Source organism: Syngnathus typhle, linkage group LG1 (assembly GCF_033458585.1).
Source record: "Syngnathus typhle isolate RoL2023-S1 ecotype Sweden linkage group LG1, RoL_Styp_1.0, whole genome shotgun sequence".
NCBI classification, from domain to species: Eukaryota; Metazoa; Chordata; class Actinopteri; order Syngnathiformes; family Syngnathidae; genus Syngnathus; species Syngnathus typhle.
Genome location: NC_083738.1, coordinates 5874574 through 5899267, shown reverse-complemented (window position 1 = coordinate 5899267; position 24694 = coordinate 5874574). Strand labels below are relative to the sequence as shown.

Here is a 24694-nt window from a genome sequence, read left to right as displayed (position 1 = left end):
TGCCATCATCCAGTCTGTCCTCTGCACCTCCATCACTGTCTGGTTTGGATCGGCCTCCAAACAAGACAAGCACAGACTACAACGGACAATCAGAACTGCAGAAAAGATCATTGGAATCAACCTCCCATCTATCCAAGACTTGTACCTGTCCAGGACCAGGAATCGGGCAAGGAACATCTCTACAGACCCTTCTCACCCGGGTTGCAGTCTGTTTGAACTACTCCCCTCCGGACGGCGTTATAGAGCTCGGTACGCCAAAACCAGCAGAAACAGAGACAGCTTCTTCCCCCAGGCTGTTGCTCTGATGAACTCACACCACTCATAGAGTCTCAGAGACATTACTGTGCAATAACATCCTGCTCCTCACACCTTTTTGAATTTGTCTACACTGTTTTTGCCATTATTCACATGTCCTGAATGTTGTTAGTCACCTAAATGTTGAACAGAGGGTGTGTTTCTACCGAAGTCAAATTCCTTGTTTGGCACGCTCAAACATGGCGAATAAAAAACTCTTGAATCTTGAATGTATATATATATATACACACACACGCGCACACACACACACACACATACACACACACACACACACACACATACACATATATGTAAAGTGCTTTGTTACGGCGAAAACTGTTCTGAAAACACTAAATAGCCTAGATAAATGTATGGTGTGGTATTGTATCTTTTTCATTAAAGGTATTCATTCATTTAGGGTGGAAGTAACTCCTTCACAGTTGAGTTACTTCCACCCTAAATGAATGAAGAGTTGGGGTTTAAAACTCCGCAACTACATGTTGGAGAAATGCTCGGGCTGCTTTCTGAAGACTGTTGATGTGTCCTTCAGCAATCTACCTTTTTCAAAAGGTACAGCACAGCATGCCCCTTGCACTGTGACAACGCTCACTGCAAATGTGTTTATTTGCTGTTGCTCTGGTTATTTGTCATCTAAACGTAATAGGTCAGTAATAATGAGGGAGACTAAGTATGTTGTCTTTATGATCACATTTCGGGTCGTAAGTTTAAGGCTGTGTGAGGTCAGTTGGTCGGTTTATTTGGGTTTTTTTCATACTATTTGCATCCTCGATTCTACGAATGCACGTAAAAATGACTTCGTGGATTATTTGAAGCGGTTCCACCTTGCAGTAGTATTTGGGATGTTTGTGTTAAATGACATCATGCAGTTGCGAATTTCCTGACGGCCGGGTGGTGCTTTTTGCGCCTCCTGTCTTGACCGAGAGGTGGAACGGCACTTTACTTTTCCCATTTCGAGGTTTGGTTGGGCTCCACGAAAGCGTTTTAGCGAGGCGGAGAGTTCCTCATCACAAAGCCAAGATGCTGAACATGTGGAAGGTTCGGGAGCTGGTTGACAAAGCGTGAGTATCCCGCAGCCCTTTCGACTAGTTTGTGTACGGAGTTTACCGGTTTGAAAGAGACACGTATCAAAAACTTTGACGTCACATCGCTCGGACAAGTTAGCTAGCTTGTACGCTGCTAACCATGGACGGCAAGATAACATGCAGTAGTTCAACATATACCATTTATATGTAGGTGTTGCTTTTGTGGCGGTTGGTATATGACCCACCCTATGCCGTCACAGCATTTAAGTGATTTGTTGGTGGAATATCCCGGCGGGTCAAGCGAATAAACTTAGCCAACAAGCTAATTTCATAGCGTACTGGCTAGGTGGCTAATTGACCAGGCTAGCCAGCTAAGCTAGTTTGACAGCTCTCATATTGAAGTAAAAACATTGGCATGGCACAAAATGGACGCCTAGTTTGAAAATATATTATTTCAATGCATGAATTTACATTGTGACGCGTCAGTTATGATCATTGTTAAGTTCAAGTTTTACTTACTTTAGCAACACTGTATGTACAGTATGTAAACATATCATGCCGAGCAAGCCTGAATCGGGAAATCTTAGAAACCAATGACTATTCAATGATTCGAGGAATTCTGTCACACCAACACACATTTTCTCATAATATGGCACGAAATACATTATACTCGAGGTCCCGGGTTAGCCCACTAAACCCCAAATTTGGCGAAACTAAAAATGGCACAACCAAATAATATATGATAAGGAAATAGAGGAGCGTTATGTTTGTATAATCTAAGTTGTTGGCTTGTCCAACAATTTCAAAAGCCATTTGTGCTAACAAGATGTTGATATTCTCAGTATTATTCAGTTTAAGCAAGCCAGGTATAATTGCAGAGATTACAAGAGAAATGATTTGACAAGCAGAGGCTAATAATTCCGCTTCACTCTTTGATTTTTCTGTCTGTCCATTATAATGTCAGTTATGTTTGGTGGCAAGCACAAACTAAAGGTAAATATTTATACTAGCTATTAATGGTTGTGTTTTTTTATTTTTCATTCATCGTACATTTTCCTGACGGATATTTTTTGTCTCAAAGTTTGCGTATTAGCTTGTATACAGGGTCTATATAGAAAATGTTATTTTGAAATTATTTTTTAAAAATGGTCTTCAGGGCTCGAAGCTTATTTTTTGCCCAAGTTGCCCTCGGGCAAGTTGGAGAAAATTTTACTTGCCCGAAACAAAATTTTACTTGCCCGAATTTTTTTGGAGTGGATTTTTACTTTGCAATAAAAAAAGACAACACTATAAGTTTTGCCTTCATATGTTTTTATTCCATCATATTGTGCCTGCAGCCTGTTTTAATACAGTGTAGAACTTTTGATGCAATTAAACCACACTAGTCTACTGTAGTACCAAAATTCAACCGGAAACAAGCTCTGCTGGTGCGCAGGCGCAGAAGAGCCAGGGACGGGTGAGGGAGCATGCATTTAATTACGAAGCGCTTTGCCGTTATCAATGTATTGCAGACTTACACGAGAAACTAACCGCTCCCTAGAAAACAAAATGTCGGACCAGAAGCGGCAGAAGTTGCGAGAAATTATGCACAAAATCGTCTTTTTACAGCTTGAAAACATGGTATTATGGCAGGGCAAGTTCGGGCAAGTGAGGAAAAATTCTACTTGCCCGTCTGCCATCGCTACTTGCCCCGGGCAATCGGGCAATCGTTAGTTTCGAGCCCTGGTCTTGGGTGAGTACCGTAATTATCTGACTATAAGTCACGTTTTTTCATAGTTTGGGTGGGGGGCGATTTATACGTGATTTTTTTCCAAAAATTAAAAAAGAAAAAAAAAAAGTGGAACCGCGATGTAGCAAGAGATTACTGTAATTTGTGACGCGGCGGTTGTTTACAAAAAGGACAAAGATTGATAACGGGATGATGAAGGGCCCCACGTATAGAGATGCACCGATCCGATATCTGGATCGGATATCGGCCCCGATATCAACAAAATAGATGGATCGGGTATTGGGGGATGCAGCCGATCTGTGAGCCGATACTTTCCTTAATCTAGTGGGAGCGGGCTACGTCATACGTCGTGTGCACGTGTGCCGCATGCCACGAGAGTTTTCTAAACAAACGCAAACATGGAGCGAACGTTCACTTCTCTTCCCCGGGTTGCTAAGCGGAGGACGTCAAACCCTGCGCGTTCGCTTCTCTTCGGGTTGCTAAGCGGACGTCAAACCCTGCGCGTTCGCTTCTCTTCGGGTTGCTAATGGGACGTCAAAGGCTGCGCGTTCGCTTCTCTCCCGAATGGGGGGGGGGGGAGGCTAATCGGATGTCAAACGCTGCGTGTTCGCTTCTCTTCCGGGGGGGTGTTAATGGGACGTCAAACGCTTTGTGTGGCGGGCTCCATCTAGTGTGGAAACTGAGAAGCTGAGCTCAAGCTTCTTGTGCGGGCCATATTCAATTATGTTTTCAGAATTTGCTGCGGGCCAATAAAAACTGGACCGTTAGTTTGGACACCCCTAATTTAGAGCAAAGAACTGTGTAGTCTGCCTGATGCCATTGCCTTTGGTCTTTTCTGTTCCACATGTAGAGTTATGTAGCTTGTTAAGTCAACCATAATATCGGATCGGTATCGGGTATCGACCGATACGCAAAGCCACGGTATCGGTATCGAAACTGAAAAAGTCGGATCGGTGCATCTCTACCCACGTACTACCGGCATCATTAGCGGCTTTGTTTCTAAGTGACACGGAGGACAAAGAGTTTAAAGGGTTTAAGGATTTGGAGTGACACAGAAGGTTTGAAAAACTATTATGGCTTTTACGCACGCCCGGTCCTACTCTACGGATCTCTCTTTCACCTCCGTGGATAGAAGTCGGGGGCCGGCGCTCGGCCGGGTGGCTGTCCGGGGACGGTGGATGGGGCTCGCTCATGGCTTTTACGCACGCCCGGTCCTATTCTATGGATGTCTCTTCCACCTCCGTGGCTGGAAGTCCACGCCTGGAAGTTTGTTTTGTTAAATAAAGAGCTGTTTACCAAACCCACGTCTTTCCTTGTACTTTGTTAACGCTACAGTATAGTTATATACTAGCTCTGTGGAATAACGACGAGGCTTACGTCAGGGCGCACGCGCGGCGTTGTTGACAAAGGACGAGGAATTTAATGATTTAGAGTGCACAGATGGTTTGATGATATTATTGCTTATATCATAGTTGTTTGATATCTAATTTATATATTGTTATATGGGCCTGTGGAATATTTTGAAGTGCAAGCGCGCACCCATTGTTGTCAAAGGACGATTGATGGATTTAATGAATTGGAGTGACACAGATGGTTTTATAAACGTGTTATTCATGTAATAGTTTTTTTTTAATAACTCTCAATGTTACGTCAGGCCCGTTCTCAGCTCTTTGTTTGTGTTTATGTCACGTTAGCATATCTATCGTTTAGCCTGTTGTTGCTCGTTAATGTCTGTTCTTGGTGTTGGATTGTGTCGAATAAATTTCCCCCCAAAATGTGACTTATACTCCGGAGCGACTTGTTCTTTTTCACGTTATTGTGCATTTTATGGCTAATGCGACCTATATTCCGGGGCGACTTTTAGTCCGAAAATTACGGCAAATGTTCTTAGAAGTGTCATTTGATCTTTTTCAATATTAACACTAGTTTGTTGTGTGTTATTCACAGCAAGTTAATAGCTCACGTAACTTTTTGAATGTGCGCTTCCGTTAACTTTTTGTTGTTTAGCTTTTTACATGTGGCTGGCTGTGTGAATAATAAAACGCTTAGGTTCATGAAAATCTACAAATTTACGACAGTGCATCACTGTCAGAAGCGCAACTTCTACTTTATTGCTAATATCAAGGCACCGAGAATAAAGCATTGCATCACCACATCCTTTCTGAGTGCCTCTGTAAGAGTAGGCAAGATGTGCAGTATTCGAACGGACCTCACAGGCCTGATCGTAGAACATACAGAACAAAGAAGTTGAATTGATGAATTGTCATAAAGATAATCAAGGAAACAATTGACAAATGGGGACTTCAAGTTCAAGGAAAACAATAAAAAAAAAACTTGACATAGCAGTCATGCTGGCACTACAGTATCTTGTCGCGCTTCCAAGAACATTACGTCCTCCACGCGTTACCATCCTGTGCTGTTGGACATAGTCTGCACAACCACAGCAAAGGATGTATCCCGCCCGGTTTGACTACCAGTTTAATTTTTTCTCTCCCTGTTGTAGCATTAAAATAATTCAGTCACCATTTTAAAACATTTGTTTTGCTGACAGGCAGTAGTTGAAGTAACGTTAAGTGTAAAAAGAAGTTAACGGTTGAGGAATGAAAACGAATAAAAGCACCCACACTTTGAAATGTCACTGAACACGTGACTTTTGAGACATTGCTTTCTGAGGACCTTGGGGGGTTACTGTGTTTAATACAGGATGTCCCCATAATCTGTTTTTGCAAGTGTTTGATGTTTGGTGGTTTAATCTCTATGTACTCATCTGCCATTTTGTGACTCTTGAATGAGGTCACATTCTAACCAGAAACTGAAGTTGCATCATGTTGTGCTGAGGGCTCAAGTGGATAAATGCAACAAGTGGCGGCGTTAGTTTGTATTGCCATCACAATTTAACAACCAATGAACTATTTAACCCAAACAAAAGCTCACACTCGCTCTTGCTCTCCAAGGGGGGTGCCTTTGCTTGCATCCCTGTACTGATCAGTGTCAAATACCTTTTCATGTTCTATGCTGGAACCCAATTTGCTTTTACTTGTTCAGCGTCATGTTATTTTATTTTGAATGCTGGGTTCATCAAGCGAGTTCACTCCCCTTTGTCCCACTGTCCAGACAGCCCGAAAGAACAAGTGTTTGTGGGTCTGGGATTATTAAAGTCTTCTTTTTTATTGCCCAGTGTTTAAACAGTGAATTTGTTATTTGTATATTTGAATAAGGAACATGTTTTTTCACTGTACTTAAGCAACATTTCATTTGCATATTTTCTCTCTCACTCTTTGCTCTCACTTTTTCACTCTCTCACTCTTGCTCCCTCACAGAACCAATGTGGTGATGAACTACTCAGAGGTGGAATCTAAAGTCAGAGAGGCCACCAATGATGACCCCTGGGGACCATCAGGACAACTGATGAGTGAAATTTCAAGGTTAGCCCAGCAATCACTATTTTAAAGATTTGCTGTGTTTGTTATTTTGCTTGTCTCTCTTACTTTGGAACAGCATAATAGTAAATTATTCCATTTTCATGTACTGTTGCCTGCTCTATTTGTCTCCTCCCGTATACTGCAGTCAATTATACAGCCCTAAGAAACATAGATTATCGTAATTTTCGAACTATAAATCGCGTTTTTTTCCATAGTTTGGGTGGGGGGGGCGACTTATACTCAGGAGCGATTTATATGTTTTTTTTTTTTCACAAATTTGTACTTGATCATTAACACATCACTTACAAGTATAGTTGACCACTTCACATGTTATTTTTAGTATAGTTGATCACTTCACATACTTTGATATCTTTCTCTTGAACATATTCAAAACATGAAAAATAGAGAGAAAAAATCAAATAAAGTACCGTTTTTTTTTTTATGTATAATGCGCCCCCATGTATAATACGCACCCTAAAAATGGCATGTTGATGCTGGGAAAAAAGCCTGTACCCATGTATAATACGCACCCAAATTTTGACTCCTACTTAAGTCCGTAAACGTAAAATTATTTCAGAAAAAAGATCATCTTTGGGAACAACCGGATGTTATTCTGCCGGTCAGTATCACTGCGCATGCGCTAGCAAACTCAATAGCGAAGAAATGTTTCGGATTTGTGTAGGGTACATTGTGACAGCAAACGAGCAGGTGATCGAGCAAGCGTCTGATACGAGAGCATTGTGTTCGTATGGAGCGTGTTTGAAGTGAACAGCAGAGAAGAAAGCGCATCTGTAATGGCGGCCTCCGTATCATATCCGGATTAAAAAAAATAATAATAATTGTACCCATGTATAATGCGCACCCCAAATTTTAGGACAATAAATTAGTAAAATTTTGCGCATTATACATGGAAAAAAACGGTAATTAACACTTTAAAGCGCCATATCCTCTGGACATGTCCTCTGTCACCAGGATGACGTAAAGGACGAGAAATTTGATCGATGGATTTAATGATTTGGAGTGACACAAATGTTTGATAATATTGTTGTTTATGTGATAGTTATTTAAAATATAGTTTATATAATGTTGTATGGGCCTGTGGAATAATTTGAACTGCGGCGCGGCACACTGCATTGTTGACAAAGGACGATCGATAAAAGACGAGAAATTTGATCGATGGATTTAATGATTTGGAGTGACACAAATGGTTTGATACCAAAGACTATAAAAATGGGACCCATTGCCTCCCTGCTTGGCACTCAGCATTAAGGGTTGGAATTGGGGGGTTAGATCACCAACTGATTCCCGAGCGCGGCGTCGCTGCTGCTCACTGCTCCCCTCTCCCCCAGGGGATGGATTAAAATCAGACGGGGATGGGTTAAATGCAGAGGACAAATTTCACCACACCCAGATGTGTGTGTGTGACGATCATTGGGACTTTAACTTTAACTTTATATTGTTGTTTATGTGATAGTTATTTAAAATATAGTTTATATATTGTTGTATGGGCCTGTGTAATAATTTGAACTGCGGCGCGGCACACGGCATTGTTGACAAAGGACGATCGATGGATTTAATGAATTGGAGTGACACAGATGGTTTTATAGACGTGTTATTTATGTAATAGTTTTTTTTAAATAACTGAATGTTACGTCAGGCCCGTTCTCAGCTCCTCGTTTGTGTTTGTCACGTTAGGATACCGTATCGTTTGGCCTGTTGTTGCTCGTTCATTTTGTCGAATAAATTGCCCCCCAAAATGCGATTTATACTCCGGAGCGACTTATATATGTGGTTTTTTTTTCACATTTTTGGGCATTTTATGGCTTGTGCGACTTATACTCCGGAGCAATTTATAGTCCGAAAATTACGGTATATCAATTTTATATGCAGGTCAGTTCAATAGACTCATTGGAGGAGCTAGCTTTATTTCACCACCCATCACTGCAGTTTAATAGTGTCTGTCTGGGCTGCACGAGACATCCGCGTTTGGTTGGTGTTGTATTCTCAAGAATCAGTCTTGTATTTTATGGCAAATTCCGACATTATACATTACACAATACATTTTCAATCAAGTACTCTAACAAATAAAAGGCTTTGAAAATGATGAGGCTTGCTTTGAGTATATGAACCCTCGCGCCCCATAGCACAGAGATGTCCAAGTTCAGTTCATCAGCTCGTCAGCAAGCTCTTCAGAAGCTTGATAACGATCTTGCTCATTTGAATCAGGTTCGTTGGAAGAGGAAAACATTTAAAGCATGCAGGATAGCAGCCCTTGAGGTCTGGTTTGGACACCCCTGTCCTAGCATGATGCATCATTTTCCATCTTTGTAACTACTGTATTTCATTTACCGTTTTTTTCCATGTATAATGCGCCCCCATGTATAATATGCACCCTAAAAATGGCATCTCGATGCTGGAAAAAATCCTGTACCCATGTATAATACGCACCCAAATTTTTTTCTTTTTTTTCTTTTAAAGTCCCAATGATCGTCACACACGCATCTAGGTGTGGTGAAATTTGTCCTCTGCATTTGACCCATCCCCGTGTGATTTTGATCCATCCCTTCGGGGAGAGGGGAGCAGTGAGCAGCAGCGACGCCGCGCTCTGGAATCATTTGGTGATCTAACCCCCCAATTCCAACCCTTAATGCTGAGTGCCGAGCAGGGAGGCAATGGGTCCCATTTTTATAGATTCAAGATTCAAGAGTTTTTTATTCGCCATGTTTGAGCGTGCCAAACAAGGAATTTGACTTCGGTAGGAACACACCCTCTGTTCAACATTTAGGTGACTAACAACATTCAGGACATGTGAATAATGGCAAAAACAGTGTAGACAAATTCAAAAGGTGTGAGGAGCAGGATGTTATTGCACAGTAATGTCTCTGAGACTCTATGAGTGGTGTGAGTTCATCAGAGCAACAGCCTGGGGGAAGAAGCTGTCTCTGTGTCTGCTGGTTTTGGCGTACCGAGCTCTATAACGCCGTCCGGAGGGGAGTAGTTCAAACAGACTGCAACCCGGGTGAGAAGGGTCTGTAGAGATGTTCCTTGCCCGATTCCTGGTCCTGGACAGGTACAAGTCTTGGATAGATGGGAGGTTGATTCCAATGATCTTTTCTGCAGTTCTGATTGTCCGTTGTAGTCTGTGCTTGTCTTGTTTGGAGGCCGATCCAAACCAGACAGTGATGGAGGTGCAGAGGACAGACTGGATGATGGCAGTGTAGAAGGTCTTCAGAAGCTCTCGCGGCAGGTTGAACTTCTTGAGCTGTCTCAAGAAGTACAGCCTCTGCTGGGCCTTCTTCCGGACAGAGTCTATGTGGCCGGTCCATTTCAGGTCCCGAGAGATTGTGGTTCCCAGGAACTTGAAGGTGTCTGTGGAAAGAATAGTATTACTGCGGATAGTGAGGGGTAAAAGTGGTGAAGGGTCTCGCCTGAAATCCACTGTCATCTCCACGGTCTTGAGCGGGTTCAGCTCCAGATGGTTTTGACTGCACCAGTGGACCAGCCGCTCCACCTCCTGTCTGTACGCAGTCTCATCACCGTCCTGGATCAGTCCGATGAGAGTGGTGTCGTCTGCATACTTCAGGAGCTTCACAGGGGAGTCACCTGAGGAGAAATCATTGGTGTAGAGGGAGAAGAGCAGTGGGGAGAGGACGCAACCCTGAGGGGCTCCAGTGTTGGTGGTCCGGGTGTCAGATGTGATGCCCCCCAGCCTCACACGCTGTCTCCTGTTGGTCAGGAAGCTGGTGATCCACTGACAGGTGGAGGCAGGCACCGCAAGCTGGATGAGCTTCTGTTGGAGGATGTCAGGGGCGATGGTGTTGAACGCCGAGCTGAAGTCCACGAACAGGATCCTGGCGTACGTTCCTGGGGTGTCCAGGTGGTGCAGGATGTAGTGCAGTCCCATGTTGACCGCATCATCCACTGACCTGTTTGCCCGGTAGGCAAACTGGAGGGGGTCAAGCAGGGGGCCCGTGACCTCCTTCAGGTGGTTCAGCACTAACCTCTCGAACGATTTCATGACCACAGATGTCAGTGCGACGGGTCTATAGTCATTCAGACCTGTGATGGCGGGCTTCTTGGCTACTGGAACGATGGTGGAGCTCTTGAAGCACGAGGGCACCTCACACAGCTCCAGAGAACGGTTGAAGATCCGTGCAAAGGTGGGCGCCAGCTGCTCAGCGCAGACTTTCAAGCAGGAAGGTGACACGCCGTCCGGGCCCGGTGCCTTCCTGGTCTTTTGTCTCCGGAACATCTGGCGCACTTCCTCCTCGCGGACCTGGAGTGCGGGCGCGGCCTCTGCAAGAGAGTGAGTGGGTGACAACGATGATAGAGGTGTGGACGGTGCAGTTGTGGGGAGAGGTGAGTATGTAGATTGTGTTGCAGGAGGTCCCGTTGTGTGGGAGGACCGATCAAACCTGCAGTAGAACTTGTTTAGCTGGTTAGCAAGTCTAGGGCTCTCTACAGGACGGGTGGTTCGTTTCTTGTAGCCCGTGATGCTCTGCAGACCTTTCCACACCGTTGAGGGATCAGGATTGGCAGAGAGGTGTCTCTTCAGGTTCTCCCCGTAACACCTCCTGGCTTTCCTGACCTCTCAGTTCAGCGTGTTTCTGGTCTGCCTGAACAGCTCGCGGTCGCCGCTCCTGTAGGCCTCCTCCTTGTCTTTGCGCAGCCTCCTGAGGTTCGGTGTAAAACAAGGTTTGTCGTTGTTGTACGTGCAGAAGGTCTTAGTCTGCACACACAGATCCTCACAAAAACTGATGTATGATGTGACAGTGTCACTGAGTTCATGCAAGTCTGAAGTTGCAGCTTCGAAAGCTCCCCAATCGGTGCAGTCAAAGCAGGCTTGGAGGTCCTGCCTTGACTCCACTGTCCACTTCCTCACAGTCCTCACCACAGGCTTAGAAGTTTCTAGTTTCTGCCTGTAGGCCGGGATCAGATGAACTAGACAGTGGTCCGATAGTCCTAAAGCTGCACGAGCCGCAGAGTGGTATGCATCCTTGATCACGGTGTAGCAGTGGTCCAGAGTCTGTGCCCCTCTGGTGGGACACGTTACGTGCTGTCTGTATCTGGGGAGTTCGTGTGTGAGGTTCGCCCTGTTAAGATCACCTAGAACAATGATTAGTGAGTTTGGTAGAAGTTTCTCCATGTCTGTTACCTGGTCAGCCAGCATCTGCGTGGCTTCACTCGCACGTGCGTGTGGTGGAATGTAAACAGCCGCCATGACGATCGAGGAGAACTCCCGTGGTGAATAGAACGGCCGGCAGTTTATGAAAAGTGTTTCTAGGAGAGGGCTGCAAAACTCTTTCAACACCGTGACATCAGTACACCAACGTTCATTAATGTAGAAACAGACACCACCTCCCTTTGATTTTCCGGAGAGCTCCGCGCTGCGATCTGCTCGCATTAGCTTGAACCCGGCTAGCTCCACGGCGTGGTGGGGGGTTCGTTCGCTAAGCCACGTTTCCACAAAGCACAGCGCGGCGGATCTGCTGAAGTCCGTGTTCCTTGAAGTGAGGAGCAGCAGTTCGTCCATCTTGTTCGCCAGGGAGCGGACATTCGCCAGATGAATTGACGGTAGGGCAGAACGGAACCCTTTCTGCCTCAGCCTTACGAGTGCGCCGGCTCGCTTACCGCGCCGCCGTCGTCGCGCTAGCTTGTACGCTAGCTTGTACAGCACCGCCGCTCCGGCTAGAATCTCCGACAAACAGTCTGAATCGGAGAGAACAGGAGAGAAAGTACCAGAAGAAGTCTGTCCGATGTTTAACAGAGCTTCTCTGGTAAAAGTGATCCGGGATGGACAGCAGAGGACACAGAAAACACACAAAATAAGACAAATAAACAGAGAGCGACTCACCGTGGCTGCCATCCGCGGCGCCATCGTATGACGTCCCATTTTTATAGTCTTTGATATGACCCGGCCGGGTTACTTAAGTCCATAAACGTAAAATTATTTCAGAAACAAGATCATTTTTGGGAACAACCGAGTGTTATTCTGCCGGTCAGTATCACTGCACATGCAGTAGCAAACTCGATAGCAAAGAAATATGTGAGACTCTCAAGGGGATTACCAATATTTGAGTGATGTTCCAGTTATTTATCACATATAAACCGCACCGGACTATAAACCGCACCAGCTAAAATTGGGGGATATTTTAGTTTTTTTTCTTATATAAGCCGCACCGGACTATAAGCCGCACGTGCACATGCATTTTTTTTACAAAGAAAGACCGTTCACAGAAAGCCTTTTTAAAGTTTTAATAACATACTTTAACATGTGACGAAGGGTTTAGAGCCCTTTGACGCAGGTCACCTAGCGTGCATTCCTACTAAAGCTCATAATAGTCACAAGCAACACAGCCAGAATAAGCAGCAGCCATAGTAGTGTTTCAAAATAGTATTTTTGTTGTTTTTTTCTTCAAGATACCGCAGTGTATAAAAGTGATCAAGTCATCACAAAAATCACGAAAAAAAAAATCCTTATATAAGCCGCACCTTACTATAAGCTGCAGGGTTCAAAATTTTGGAAAAAAGTCGCGGCTTATAGTCCGGAATTTACGGTAGTTTACCAAGTCTGTGTTTTGAGTTCCTCCAATAAACCCTGGTCCAAGCTGCACTTGGTCGCCCCGCTCATTTCCACACGCCATCCGTGACAAGATTTAATTCAAAAATTGTTGTACCATGATTTTCTTCAAAAAAAAAAAAAAAAGAAAATTGTACCCATGTGTAATGCGCACCCCAGATTTTAGGACAATAAATTAGTTAAATTTTGCGCATTATAAATGGAAAGAAACGGTACTCGTATTGTCATTTCCTCTATATTTGTTCGTCTTTACCGTGGATGATTGTTCTATTTGTATTGATTGGTAAAAGTGGAAAAGAACGACCAAGACACCACAGGTGACTGAAATGGTGCCTTTAACGATAAGACAATCTTGTGTTGCCAAAACTGTTGTTTAGGACTTTTTCTTGGCACAGGATATTTGTCTTTTATGTTCTTTTTATTTTGGGCGAATTTCAATGCGTGTTCTATACAATGTAATACATTTTATGAAGAAATGAAATAAAGATATTAAAAAATGCTACATAAAATGTTGGATATGACGCGTTCTAGATCAATCAATGTTAATTATTTCTTGCCCCCCTGTCAATGTGTCAATGTTCAGAGCGACCTTCATGTACGAGCAGTTCCCAGAGGTGATGAACATGCTTTGGACCCGCATGCTGAGAGATAACAAGAAAAACTGGAGGAGAGTCTACAAGGTCTGCTAGCCATGCACCACAAGCTCTTTGCATACATACAGTAGAGCATGTAAAACAAGGTCAATGACCCATAGTCACATCTGATAGACCCTTTTAGTACCTTACTACTCATTAACACACCTATGATATGGTTAGAAAGCAAAGTTTCAGGCTGTTCAACATTTTTACCATTCTGCTAATTTTGGGTCGTATGCTACCATATAGTTGTTCAGAATTAACTTCACGCTTGTGACAAAAATGCTGTGTCCTGCCTTGCAGTCCCTACTGCTGCTTGCTCATCTAATCAGGAATGGATCAGAGCGCGTTGTCACTAGTGCCAGAGAACATCTCTATGACCTGAGATCATTAGAAAGTTACCACTTTGTTGGTAAGTGTTTTTCTTTGCAGTTTGCAAAGGTTTGGTGCATACACCAGCATTTCAACTCACCGCAACTCATTGTCACTTTAATTCAAAAGTTCTGCTTTGATAATAAGAGGCTTTCTTCGAACAGAATGTCAATTAACAAAAGCTTTAGTGTGGGCTATGCTGAAAGGTTTACTTACTCCACGATTACTCACATACACATTCACACAGTCCCCTAAAGCTGCTTTCATTATTTTCAACCAAGTGTGTATTTTCTGCTCAGTGATGGTTACATATAGAGCACTTCAAATTATTATTTTTTTCATCAATTCATGTTTCAATGCTACATATGTTTACTGTTTCTAGACGAGCATGGGAAAGACCAAGGAGTGAATGTGCGCCAGAAGGTGAAGGAGATGGTGGAGTTTGTCCAGGATGATGAAAGGCTGAGGGAAGAACGGAAAAAAGCCAAGAAAAACAAAGATAAATTTGTTGGTGTGTCCTCCGATAGTCGAGGGTACAGAGGTTACTGTAAGTCTGTTCTTGGCAAATCTAAACAAATCTCAGTCCCTTCAATAAAAAAAGTCTTTGAATTTTCTGACCTAATCCCACTGATGTGATCTCCTCCAGCGGGGGACAGGTATGACACCAGTGAAACCCGTCACCGGTGGGATGATGATTGGGAGAGTAACAAAGGGCAGTTCCCCTTCAGCGATAAATTGGGAGAGATCAGTGACAAGATTGGAAGCACTATTGACGATACCATCAACAAGTTTAGGAAGAAGGAAAGAGACGACTCACCGGACCGATTTAGGTAGGGGGAGTGAGTGGCAATGTCCCAAATATCAACAATCGTCAAATATATCTACATATACCCACACCCCACTTACACCAGTAAGTGATTTTAACTCCTGAAAAAATGGTATATATCTTATTATTTCTATTTATTTTATTGCCCACAATAGGTTAAATGACTCTGGGCATGAAGTGGACAGCATTACAGTTTGAAAGATGTTTAGTTTGAACAAGATATAAGATCTGATGCATTAACTTTCTATTTTATCATATCAGCCCCTAGAAAATAGAAATCACAATTTGGAGTTTGGAAATTGGAGTTGGAGCTGGAATGTGCTTCTGTCTTCTGTTACATTGCCACATTTTGTTTTATTTTTTGAGATCATTTAGTCAGGTGTTTTGGCTTGTCCCATCATATGTGGCCACAGCAAGTCTCTTGTAAATTAGCAAAAGCACGCTAAGCATACAAGTTTCAAATAAATAGAATTATTTAATACACTTCTAATGATATATCAATGAATGAATACTAGTTATAAAACTGCAATATCTTAGGTTTTTTAATTAAGAAAAACAACACATCACATAAACTTTATATCAGAGATTTAGCAGCTAAATTATAAAAACAATTTGTATAAATGTAGTCATGTGAAAAACGTATTAAAACTTCACAGTGCAATTGACGAAAATCAAGTTGCATATAAAACACTGCAAATTTTAAGGCCGAAACAAAAATAAAGCCAAGTGTTACATTTATCTATTCAGTTGTTCTGAATAGTTTTTTAGTGATGTGAATTTGACCTCATATACAGCAGGGCAGAAAAGTATTTAGTCAGCCACCAATTGTACACGTTCTCCCACTTGAAAGATGAGAGATGCCTGTAATTTTAATCATAGGTACAGTTCAACTAACAGACAAAATAAAAAAGTCCAGAAAATCACATTCTGACTTTTAAAGAATTTATTTGCAAATTATGGTAGGAAATAAATATTTGGTCAATAATGGCCTCGATCTGAGGCTCCACGCAAGATCTCAGCCCGTGGGGTCGAAATGATCACAAGAACGGTGAACAAAAATCCCAGAACCAGGGGGGGGCTTAGTGAATGACCTGCAGAGAGCTGGGACCAAGGTAACAAAGACTACCTGAAATTCTGGAGTGTCAGACGTGTCCCCCTGCTTCAGCTATTACATGTCCAGGCCCGTCTGAAGTTTGCTAGAGAGCATTTGGATGATCCAGAAGAGGATTGGGAGAATATCATATGGAATGTCAAACTTCAGACGAGGTTGGACATGTATATGTAAACATGTAAGTACTTATTTCCCACCATAATTTGCAAATGAATTCTTTAAAAATCTGACAGTGATTTTCTAGATTTTTTTTTTAAATTTTGTCTCACGGTTGAAGTGTACCTATGATGAAAATTACAGGCATCTCTCATCTTTGAAGTGGGAGAACTTGCACAATTGGTGGCTGACTAAATACTTTTTTGCCCCACTGTAAATGCTGATGAGAATGTAGACACTAAACCACAAAAGAACAAATACAAGGAAGAATGAAGGGCTGTTTTGTCATGTACATTGATTGTGTTAAGATGTTCAAAGAAAATGTATTGCGCAATTAACCCCAACATTTAAACAGTTTTTAATGTTTTTCTAAAGTCCAAGCTGTGGCACGCAAATTTACACTTGGGCAGATCCATTCCTGTAGGCATTGGCTTTTTTTAATTTGTTCATTTGGCCTTGACCAGTGACGAGGAGGAGCGAAGCCGTTCATCTCAGAATGGAAAAGTGGGCAAAGAGTTTAAAGATGAAGAAGAGACCGTTACCACCAAGAGTGTACAAATAGTCCAAGCAACAGAGACTACAGCCACCCGCAAGAGAGGAGGAGTTCCATCTAAGAAAGTGGATTTGGGGGCGGCGGCCCAGTACACAGGAGAAGCCAGCCCCACCGCTTCCACCAAACAGGTTGTGTGTGAATACACTTAAAATAGGCTGACTTAGTGTGTTGTGGATGCAAGTGCCATATGTACCTCTTCTGATCTATCTGTATTCTGTATTGCAGCCACAATCCGCAGCAACGAAGGCCTCAAGTAGCGGACTAGCTGACCTACTAATGGTGGACTCAACACCTTCAAAGCCTCCTTCCTCTGGTATAATTTTCCAGCACTTGGGGTAATGGTGGTTTAGAGGAGGTACTGTTAGTTTAGTTCAGCTAGTTGTGTGTAGTTGTCACCAACTGACCCTACCGTTTATAAAATAAATATAGATGCTGTTTGTAAAAAAGAGGTGGTGTCAGGCACATTGCATATCGAGATTTAACCAAACTGCGTGCTTCAACTAGCAAAATGCTGTCACGTGCACATTTCAAGATCTGTGGCTGTTGTGCACCTAAAAAAACATAGCATTAAAGATCCGATTTACAAACAGTTTGAACGCCATCAGAATAAGCAAAGCTTCACTGCTCTTAAATACCTTTGAGTAATAACCCAGTGTCAGATAACTTAGTTTGTAACATGCAGTATGTCTGTTTGGGATGTTCTTTTTCCCTCGCACGCGCACATTGCCACCCAATCCACCCAGGCTGTGCACCTGGCTTTTCAAGGCAATGGGGAATGCTGATCTGACGGCCTAACAAGCTAGCTGTCAAGCTAGCGTGCTTCAAAGCGACAGTTGTGCACTTGTCACATTGTGCAGCTGCCGGCGCTAGCGTCAGGTTTTGGGGACAGTTGCAGGAGGGAGCTAATGTATAGGAACTAAGTGCACCAGATGTTTTTGGGAGTAGTCCCCGGTGAGTGAAGAGGGCGGGAGGACTGAACAGATGTCACCACTCCTCCTTTCTGCCAAACACTCCCGAGCACACTGAAGGAATGCTAACTGTCAGCTCAACACCTGGAGCTCTTCTCTAAAACGGACATCTTTATGACTCGTTCTCATTGCAGACTTAATGAGTGGGTTTGCCGACTTCGCTTCACCCGCTGCTTCTGCCGGCCTTTCCCATGTATCTGGTAGGATTCAAGACTTTCTTTTAAGTGTGTGTTGTGCCATTGTAGCTATTCCAGCATACTACTAGAATATTCAGAAGGAAAGCTGGCCATATGGCGCATGCTACCTGCTCTGCATAACAAGAACAGACACAGATCAGCTCCAGTTATGGATGACAAGGAGACAGGGACAGAGGAAGACGGGGCGAGGGAGTGAATGGGGGTGTAGTGGAAGTTGAGATGGAGCGACAACAAGCGGAATCAATTCAATTAAATTTTAAAATGTGGCGTCAGTTATCACTGAGAATACATTCATCAGAGTGGACTGAGCCGACTCAACTGTTGATTTGTTTGCAGAACGTCAGTTATTTCTACTCCCATTTAGAGCAATATAACAACAACCTTTGCTCAAATAACTTTTTTTGTGTTGCTTTTTATCCTGCAGCCGGACCAGTCTCCAGCAACAAAGCAGACTTTGGCGAGTGGAATGCGTTCCCTGGTGGCCAGATGCCAGCATCTGCTCAGCCTGTTGACATCGGTGGAAATGACCTTTTTGGAGCTCCTGCCCCCGCCCCTGCTCCAGTTACTGCGGCGGGCTCCAGTTCATCCTCAGCAGATCTATTTGACCTGATGGGGCCGGCTCAGTCGTTTACTTCCTCTCAGAGCCTCAACTTCAGCATGAACAGTACGCAGAGCATGAGCACCACAGGCCTGCCTCAGTCGAGATCACAGGTATGCATGGTTGCACTCGTACATCAATGCATCTGTTCTTAATAATTGATCAATATGCTTAGCTTTACACGACATCACTTTCATGCTTCGATTTTGGGGAAATTGCATTTGACAAATTTGGAGTGCTGATGATCAGTTAATGTGCTTGACTGACGATTCAAAATAGACTCCAGAGCATACATGATATCATCTCTTTGCCAGTGAGAGCATCACTCGGCATTTGTATAGTAATCTATATATAACCTGATCAATGTGACCATGTGACAGCAAAGCGTTTTGTGATTTGTTTTTTACCTTCAGAAAAAAACAAGTTTAACAAAAATGAAATAATCACAAGTACAACCAATGGATACTCAAAGGTTTGATGTAATGAAACATGAAATACAACATATTGACTCAGGAGGCTAATTTGAAAGCAGCAAACCTTCTCTCACACTTCTTTAATGAGCTTGGTGTTGTACAAATAAATTAGTCAGTGCAAAACCTAAGCAGAGACGAACGACTGCTATTCTGCATTAAGTACGAGGACAGGAGACATGACCTTTTGTGACATCTGCTGTCGGAATTGCTAAAACAATGTTGCCTCTGGAGACGCATCATTTTTCAGGTATTTTTTTCAACTGCAAAACCAAAAGAGAACATGATCAAGAGAATATGACAGTAGAGAAACAAAAGACAATAATTACGTCAACGCAGTCACATAATCAAAGCTGATTAGTGTGCATAATACACCAAGAAAATAAATGGGGTCTTAGAAAATAAATACATTTTTAATTGGAAAAATAGTAACGCCCATGCTACTTTTTACTAAATTATAATATTCAAACTTATTTCTAGAAAAAAACGATTCCTTCTTTGTCAAGGGAGCTATACTTTTTTTTCTTGTTGCTTGTGTGCAAAATATTACTCGTAGTTGGTAATATCAAATCAATTATACAGTATACTAATTGTCACACTACCGCACCCATTTATATGGCTCTGCAGCTAAACTGGGCAATATAAACAAATCTTCCACTGATACCACGAAGTAACCATAGCTGCTTTGCTGACAAAGATTAGCTTTTGTCAACTGTCATATCACCATTCCAATACAATACATCTTTATTTATATAGCGTCTTCACAACAGCTATTTGTTTTTTTATAGTGGGCAAATTCTTGAATCCTGATAACACGCACGCACAGACGCACGCACGCACACACACACACACACACACACACCGATAGCTTGCTCTCAATAGCTGCGGGCGTCTCCACTGAATAAACTGGAAACACACCCTTCTTGACTCTTACCTGCCACACAAATAGTACGTTCTCACTGAAGGTGTACACAAATGTCTGTTGTCACATACAATATGGCCTCAGTTTACTGCTGTTTAATATACACTTAACTTTTCCTGAAGTTTCCTTGTTGTGTGGACCCACAAACCAACAACATGGAGCAAGGTACTGACGTATTAGACGACCGTGACGCCAGGTGGTAAAATCCACCCGTTTTAATCCAGTTCAGGGGCGGCCATTTTGTCAAGGCTCGGGTAATGACCAATGACGTGTCATCTTACAAATATCACATGACCAAAATATGAAAATTAATGATCTGTGATTGGTTGTAACCTTAGACCTGGCAACTGTGATATCATTTTCAGCAAGTGGTAAAGTTGCCGCCACCTGAGATGATTAAAATCGAATGGCTTCGGCTGCCTAATTCATTTTCCACAAACTCAACGTTATTCGTAATACCACGTATAGACTACGGGGGCCATAGAGAACGCTTTGTGTTAAAGAAAGATTTTGACTAAACAAAAAGAGACAATCACCTCACCTTTAAAATTATGATCAGAACTTGGACTTACAAAACTTCATCTATTAGTACTGTAAAGCATTTTACTGTGATTGTAGCATATACTATTTCGCTCACGGATTATTATTTTCCCTGCCAAGAAAAATACCTGAAGATTCATTATATCAAATTAATACTGCTTACATAGTCTCAAGTTCAAGATTGCTTTAGTATTTTAAAAGCATGATATTTACTCATATCTTGGCATAGGACTTTGTGGTGATAACTGCACTTTTAAGGTATGTTTTTATTTATGAATTCACCAGCCCCTCCAGAACATGGGGGCACCTCTACAACCGCAGACTGCTCAGCAGGGAGTCGTTTCTCAGGGTGCTGCAGCCAAAGCGTCGCTGCCCTCCACCTGGTCAGACCCCTCGGTGAACATCAGCCTCGACTCGCTGGGACCCGGCATGCAGGCGCCCAAGCAGAGTCAACCCTCCCTCAACACACTTCAGCAAGGTAACAGAAAGATGTCCACATAAATTCGAACTCCGCGCCCTGGCTGCTTTTCAAGGAACCCGTCAATAATACAGTGCAGGATATGATAGCATTCAACAAGGAATTCATTTGCATCTTTGTTGGCGTAACCACATGGTTCACCCTCAACATGAAAGGCTTATATTCTCGCAAGTAGGCTGACTAGGAAGAGGCTCATAAATAAACAATCATTAGCATCATTAAGAATTTTGTCAATCTGGCAATCTTTTGGCAATGTTATCCCCCTAATGAATGTGGCAGCAAACACCCCAGCCAGGCTTGCACTTGATTTTATTTCATCTATCGTGGAACCTCTAATCCATTCCAGAGCGAAACAAAAATAATGTAACATTAGTAGCAGTACTACACGTGTAAAAATATGGAACCCCTGCTATTAAGAAAATGTACAAATGTAATGGGTCACCGATGCGGCTCATGCATTCTCAGGCCGGGCAAACACAAAAACAATCGGGCTCTTTTTGTTCTGATTTGCCTGATCCAGACCAAGGATGGCAAGTGCCTGACTATCTTTTATGTTTTAAAGTTATGTCTGACTGTGTGACGTGTGCTAATACAATAGATTATTTTTTTATTTATATAGCGTTTTCACAACAAGAGTGGAATTGTCTCGATAATACGCTCCAAAAACAAAGTCAGGCCGACAATCAGAACGAACGGGTTATATATTTACGATCACAAATCTTCCTTTGTGTGTGGGGGAAGACGAAGTCACCCGAGTCATTTGACTCCGTGGACTGTGACAAATGGAATGTTGCCAAGCATAGAAGCGAATGAGGAAGCAGTGGTAAATAAAACAAAATAAGTTCTACTCATCGTTGTTTTTTGTGTATAAAAGCGTGTTTCCAGAGACACCGAGAAATATTCATCGTCGTTTTACAACACTGCACCTATGGTCCTTTTTGGAAACACTAGCTAATAGCACAAATCTGGGAGCCTCTCTTTATTCTTTTTGAGAGCCTCATGTTTGTAATAACTTAGATTTTTATTTTCACAATCTTAGGAACCCAAGGAACTTATTTTTCATTGAAAATGTTGATTGAATTTCGGGACTTTCGACATGAAGTATTTTGCTAGGTAATGAGATGAAGCTTAGTGAGCCCCGCCTATTGCATTGGGTCACAACGCGCCATCAACGTCTCAGTCATTACCTGCTGCTACATTCCTGATGGCTATCAAGTGAACTTAGCGGCCAAGATTGAGTCATGTTTAAAGATTCATTACCAATAATTTGCTCTTAAACAGTACTTCCATACAGTCAAACCTTAGAACCTCCCAAATTGGTTTTATGAACAAGATCATTTCTAATAAAAACCTGTGTCCTGATATGAAATGTGACTTGTTGAATACGTTGCAGGCAACCAGGCCAGTGGAAACATGCTGTCACAAGGATTCTCTGCAATGAGCCTCGGACCCTCGGCAGCGAGACCGCCTGTCACTGTAATGATGCACCCCGGTGCTGGAATGGGAATGGCGCCCAACGCTGGCATGATGGCAATGGGGATGCCCCCAAACCAGGCAATGATGGGGATGTCTATGGCTTCCAACCAGGGCATGATGGGGATGGGCATGGGTCTGAACATGGGAGGGGTGACGATGGCGATGCCCGGTGCCATGGGAATGGGGATGAACCCGGCAATGGTTCAGCAGGCCAAACATGACGCCTTCGCCGACTTTGGTAACTTTGGGAAGTGATGAAGAAGAGCCGAGGTGAGCCGAGGGGTCATTGGTGAAGGATTGTTCCGAGCTTCAAACAAAGAGTACTTGAAAAATGTCAACTCTCACAATACCAACGCCCTGCAATCTCCTTGTTTTAAACAAATAATGCTGTGTAATGAATGACATGGATCGAAATGGATTTGTGCGAGCGTGCGTATGCATGTGTGTGTAGTTTGAACCAATGATCGGTGCGGTCTTCAGACAGCTACTGTAAATTGTGTGCCTTGCCGGTCATGAATGTCAGGTGTGTGTGCTTTTATAATCTCAATCAAACGGAATCAGCAGAATAGCAAAAATGTATATACTTATATATCGCTAGATATTTTTGAGATGCCTCCTATTGAATGGTGAGTTTGGAGAACGTGATCAGCCATTTTAACTTTCTAATATATCAAATTACCTCTCATTTTGTCCTCTGTCTTCCTTTAGCTTGGAAATAGAAATCTACATCTCTTTGCTCTTGCTAGAACTTTCATCTGCAGTTGCGGAGGTGTAACAATGTCCACGCTTGTGTCATCCGCTCAAGTCATTTGAATTAAGAGCACATTGTTACCTTCTCCACATGCTGCCATCACTATTGGCCAACAAGAGCCGTTTTCCACGGCCACACCATCTTTCTGTAGTGGTACAATATCATGGCTCTTCTTGTTTGCATTTAAAGAAGATAATCAGTTCTGGGGAAAGTCCTCCTCCCTCCCAAGTACAAGCCAGAGTGCCTGCAAGACCTTTGCCTTTTCTGTTAACTTCCATAAAGAAGACAATGTGACCATGCAGTGTTGAAGGCAGCAACCACACCATGTACAAATAATCTGTTTGTACTCGTGCCTCAAGCCAAGTAAACTGTCAGTACACAATATGGCAGTTTAGTCTTAATTAGTTCTTTTATGCTGTTTATCTCAAACAACTTTACTTCCTCTCTTTAGTTGTGTAATCCTGTTGGCGCAGACTGTTTGACGATTGCATCACATTGTGTTTAAATTCTTATTTTCACATTTCCAACCGCTCGTGTGCAGTATTTGTCAGCTAGCGGGTCTGTGCGTGCACATCCCTTACGACTAAGCAGGCGAGAGGACCGACCGTGGTGCTGATCTGTTGGGTGTACATACAAAGAAAGCACTGCTCCTTGTTGGAGACCAAGTGCCTCCTGACCCTTGTAACTGTAATATTACATCAATCTTGGGTGCCTGGAATTCCCTCAGCCACCCCCAGTTTGCCAACGATGTTATTAATAATTCACACGCCAGAGTATAAGGAAGTGGATCCTGCAGCCTTGTGGGCCTCGGGAGGTCTTGCACACTGATACATTGTAGCCTTTTATTGAAGTCTGGAGCCTTACAATGACCAAAATCTGTTTTCTTTCATTAGTTTGTGTTCTGCAGATTTTTTTTTTCTACTTTTGATCTCCTGTAAGTAGAAATGGGGTTGTTACTGAAACACTAGTATATGCAAATATCAAAAAGAAAGTCCTATGAAGAAATTTTGCATTCCCATTTTGATTTACACAGCAATATAGCTTACAACATTAAACCGTTGATTGAAATGATTTAATGGTGTGTGTTATTTGGTGAGTTGAGTCATTAGCGTCATTCGAAAGGACTTCAGGCAGCAAAATCTTACTCAACATGCAAATTACTTCCAGTTGATGTCAATGGTCTCTAAGCTGTATGGTGCTTTTCCACTTGTTAAGGGCTTAACACTGAATTCATCATTCACCTGCTGGCAGTATCTTGTACCGATTGCTGAGGATCGAACCCCGAGCCTCTTGAGTTGGGAGCCTACCACTGAGCCCCACGTTGTCCCCTTCTACTGACCTACTTTCATTGCACTCCATATAAAAATAGAAAAATACACAAAAACAGACAATGAGCAACCTCTGCCATTTAAAAAGAAAAAAAACTTCCACGAGCTGCAGTAAATTGTGCTTTTATGGGTAATGTGCCCATTAAAGAGTAAAAGCAATCCAAGACGTCAAGACAAATGACAGCTTTTGAGTGCCATCTGCAATCTCGAGCATCGCAAACTCAATTATTCATAATGCATTTATG

The 24694-nt window shown here is 42.8% G+C and overlaps 2 protein-coding genes across 5 annotated transcripts; one reads left to right on the top strand and one right to left on the bottom strand.

The window, feature by feature from the left end:
- Nucleotides 1-1054: 1054 nt before the first annotated feature.
- clint1a (clathrin interactor 1a) lies at nucleotides 1055-24192 on the top strand. Of its 4 annotated transcripts, none has more exons than XM_061272334.1 (12): nucleotides 1055-1373; nucleotides 6387-6491; nucleotides 13652-13748; nucleotides 14007-14115; nucleotides 14458-14622; nucleotides 14722-14905; nucleotides 16633-16852; nucleotides 16947-17034; nucleotides 17824-17889; nucleotides 18311-18597; nucleotides 20702-20894; nucleotides 22288-24192. In XM_061272334.1, exons 1-12 carry the CDS (start codon nucleotides 1168-1170, stop codon nucleotides 22623-22625), a joined length of 2058 nt encoding a protein of 685 aa, XP_061128318.1. In that variant the 5' UTR covers nucleotides 1055-1167; the 3' UTR covers nucleotides 22626-24192. The 4 variants fall into 4 exon arrangements, with proteins under 4 accessions (XP_061128318.1, XP_061128329.1, XP_061128334.1 ...); XM_061272340.1 differs by having other exon boundaries at nucleotides 1063-1373; nucleotides 16633-16849; XM_061272345.1 differs by lacking the exon at nucleotides 17824-17889.
- On the bottom strand, nucleotides 10804-12371 carry LOC133150076 (uncharacterized). Its single transcript, XM_061272372.1, has 2 exons — nucleotides 12120-12371; nucleotides 10804-12021 (listed from the first exon to the last, which is right to left on the bottom strand). Exon 2 carries the CDS (start codon nucleotides 12019-12021, stop codon nucleotides 11080-11082), a length of 942 nt encoding a protein of 313 aa, XP_061128356.1. The 5' UTR covers nucleotides 12120-12371; the 3' UTR covers nucleotides 10804-11079.
- Nucleotides 24193-24694: the final 502 nt, after the last annotated feature.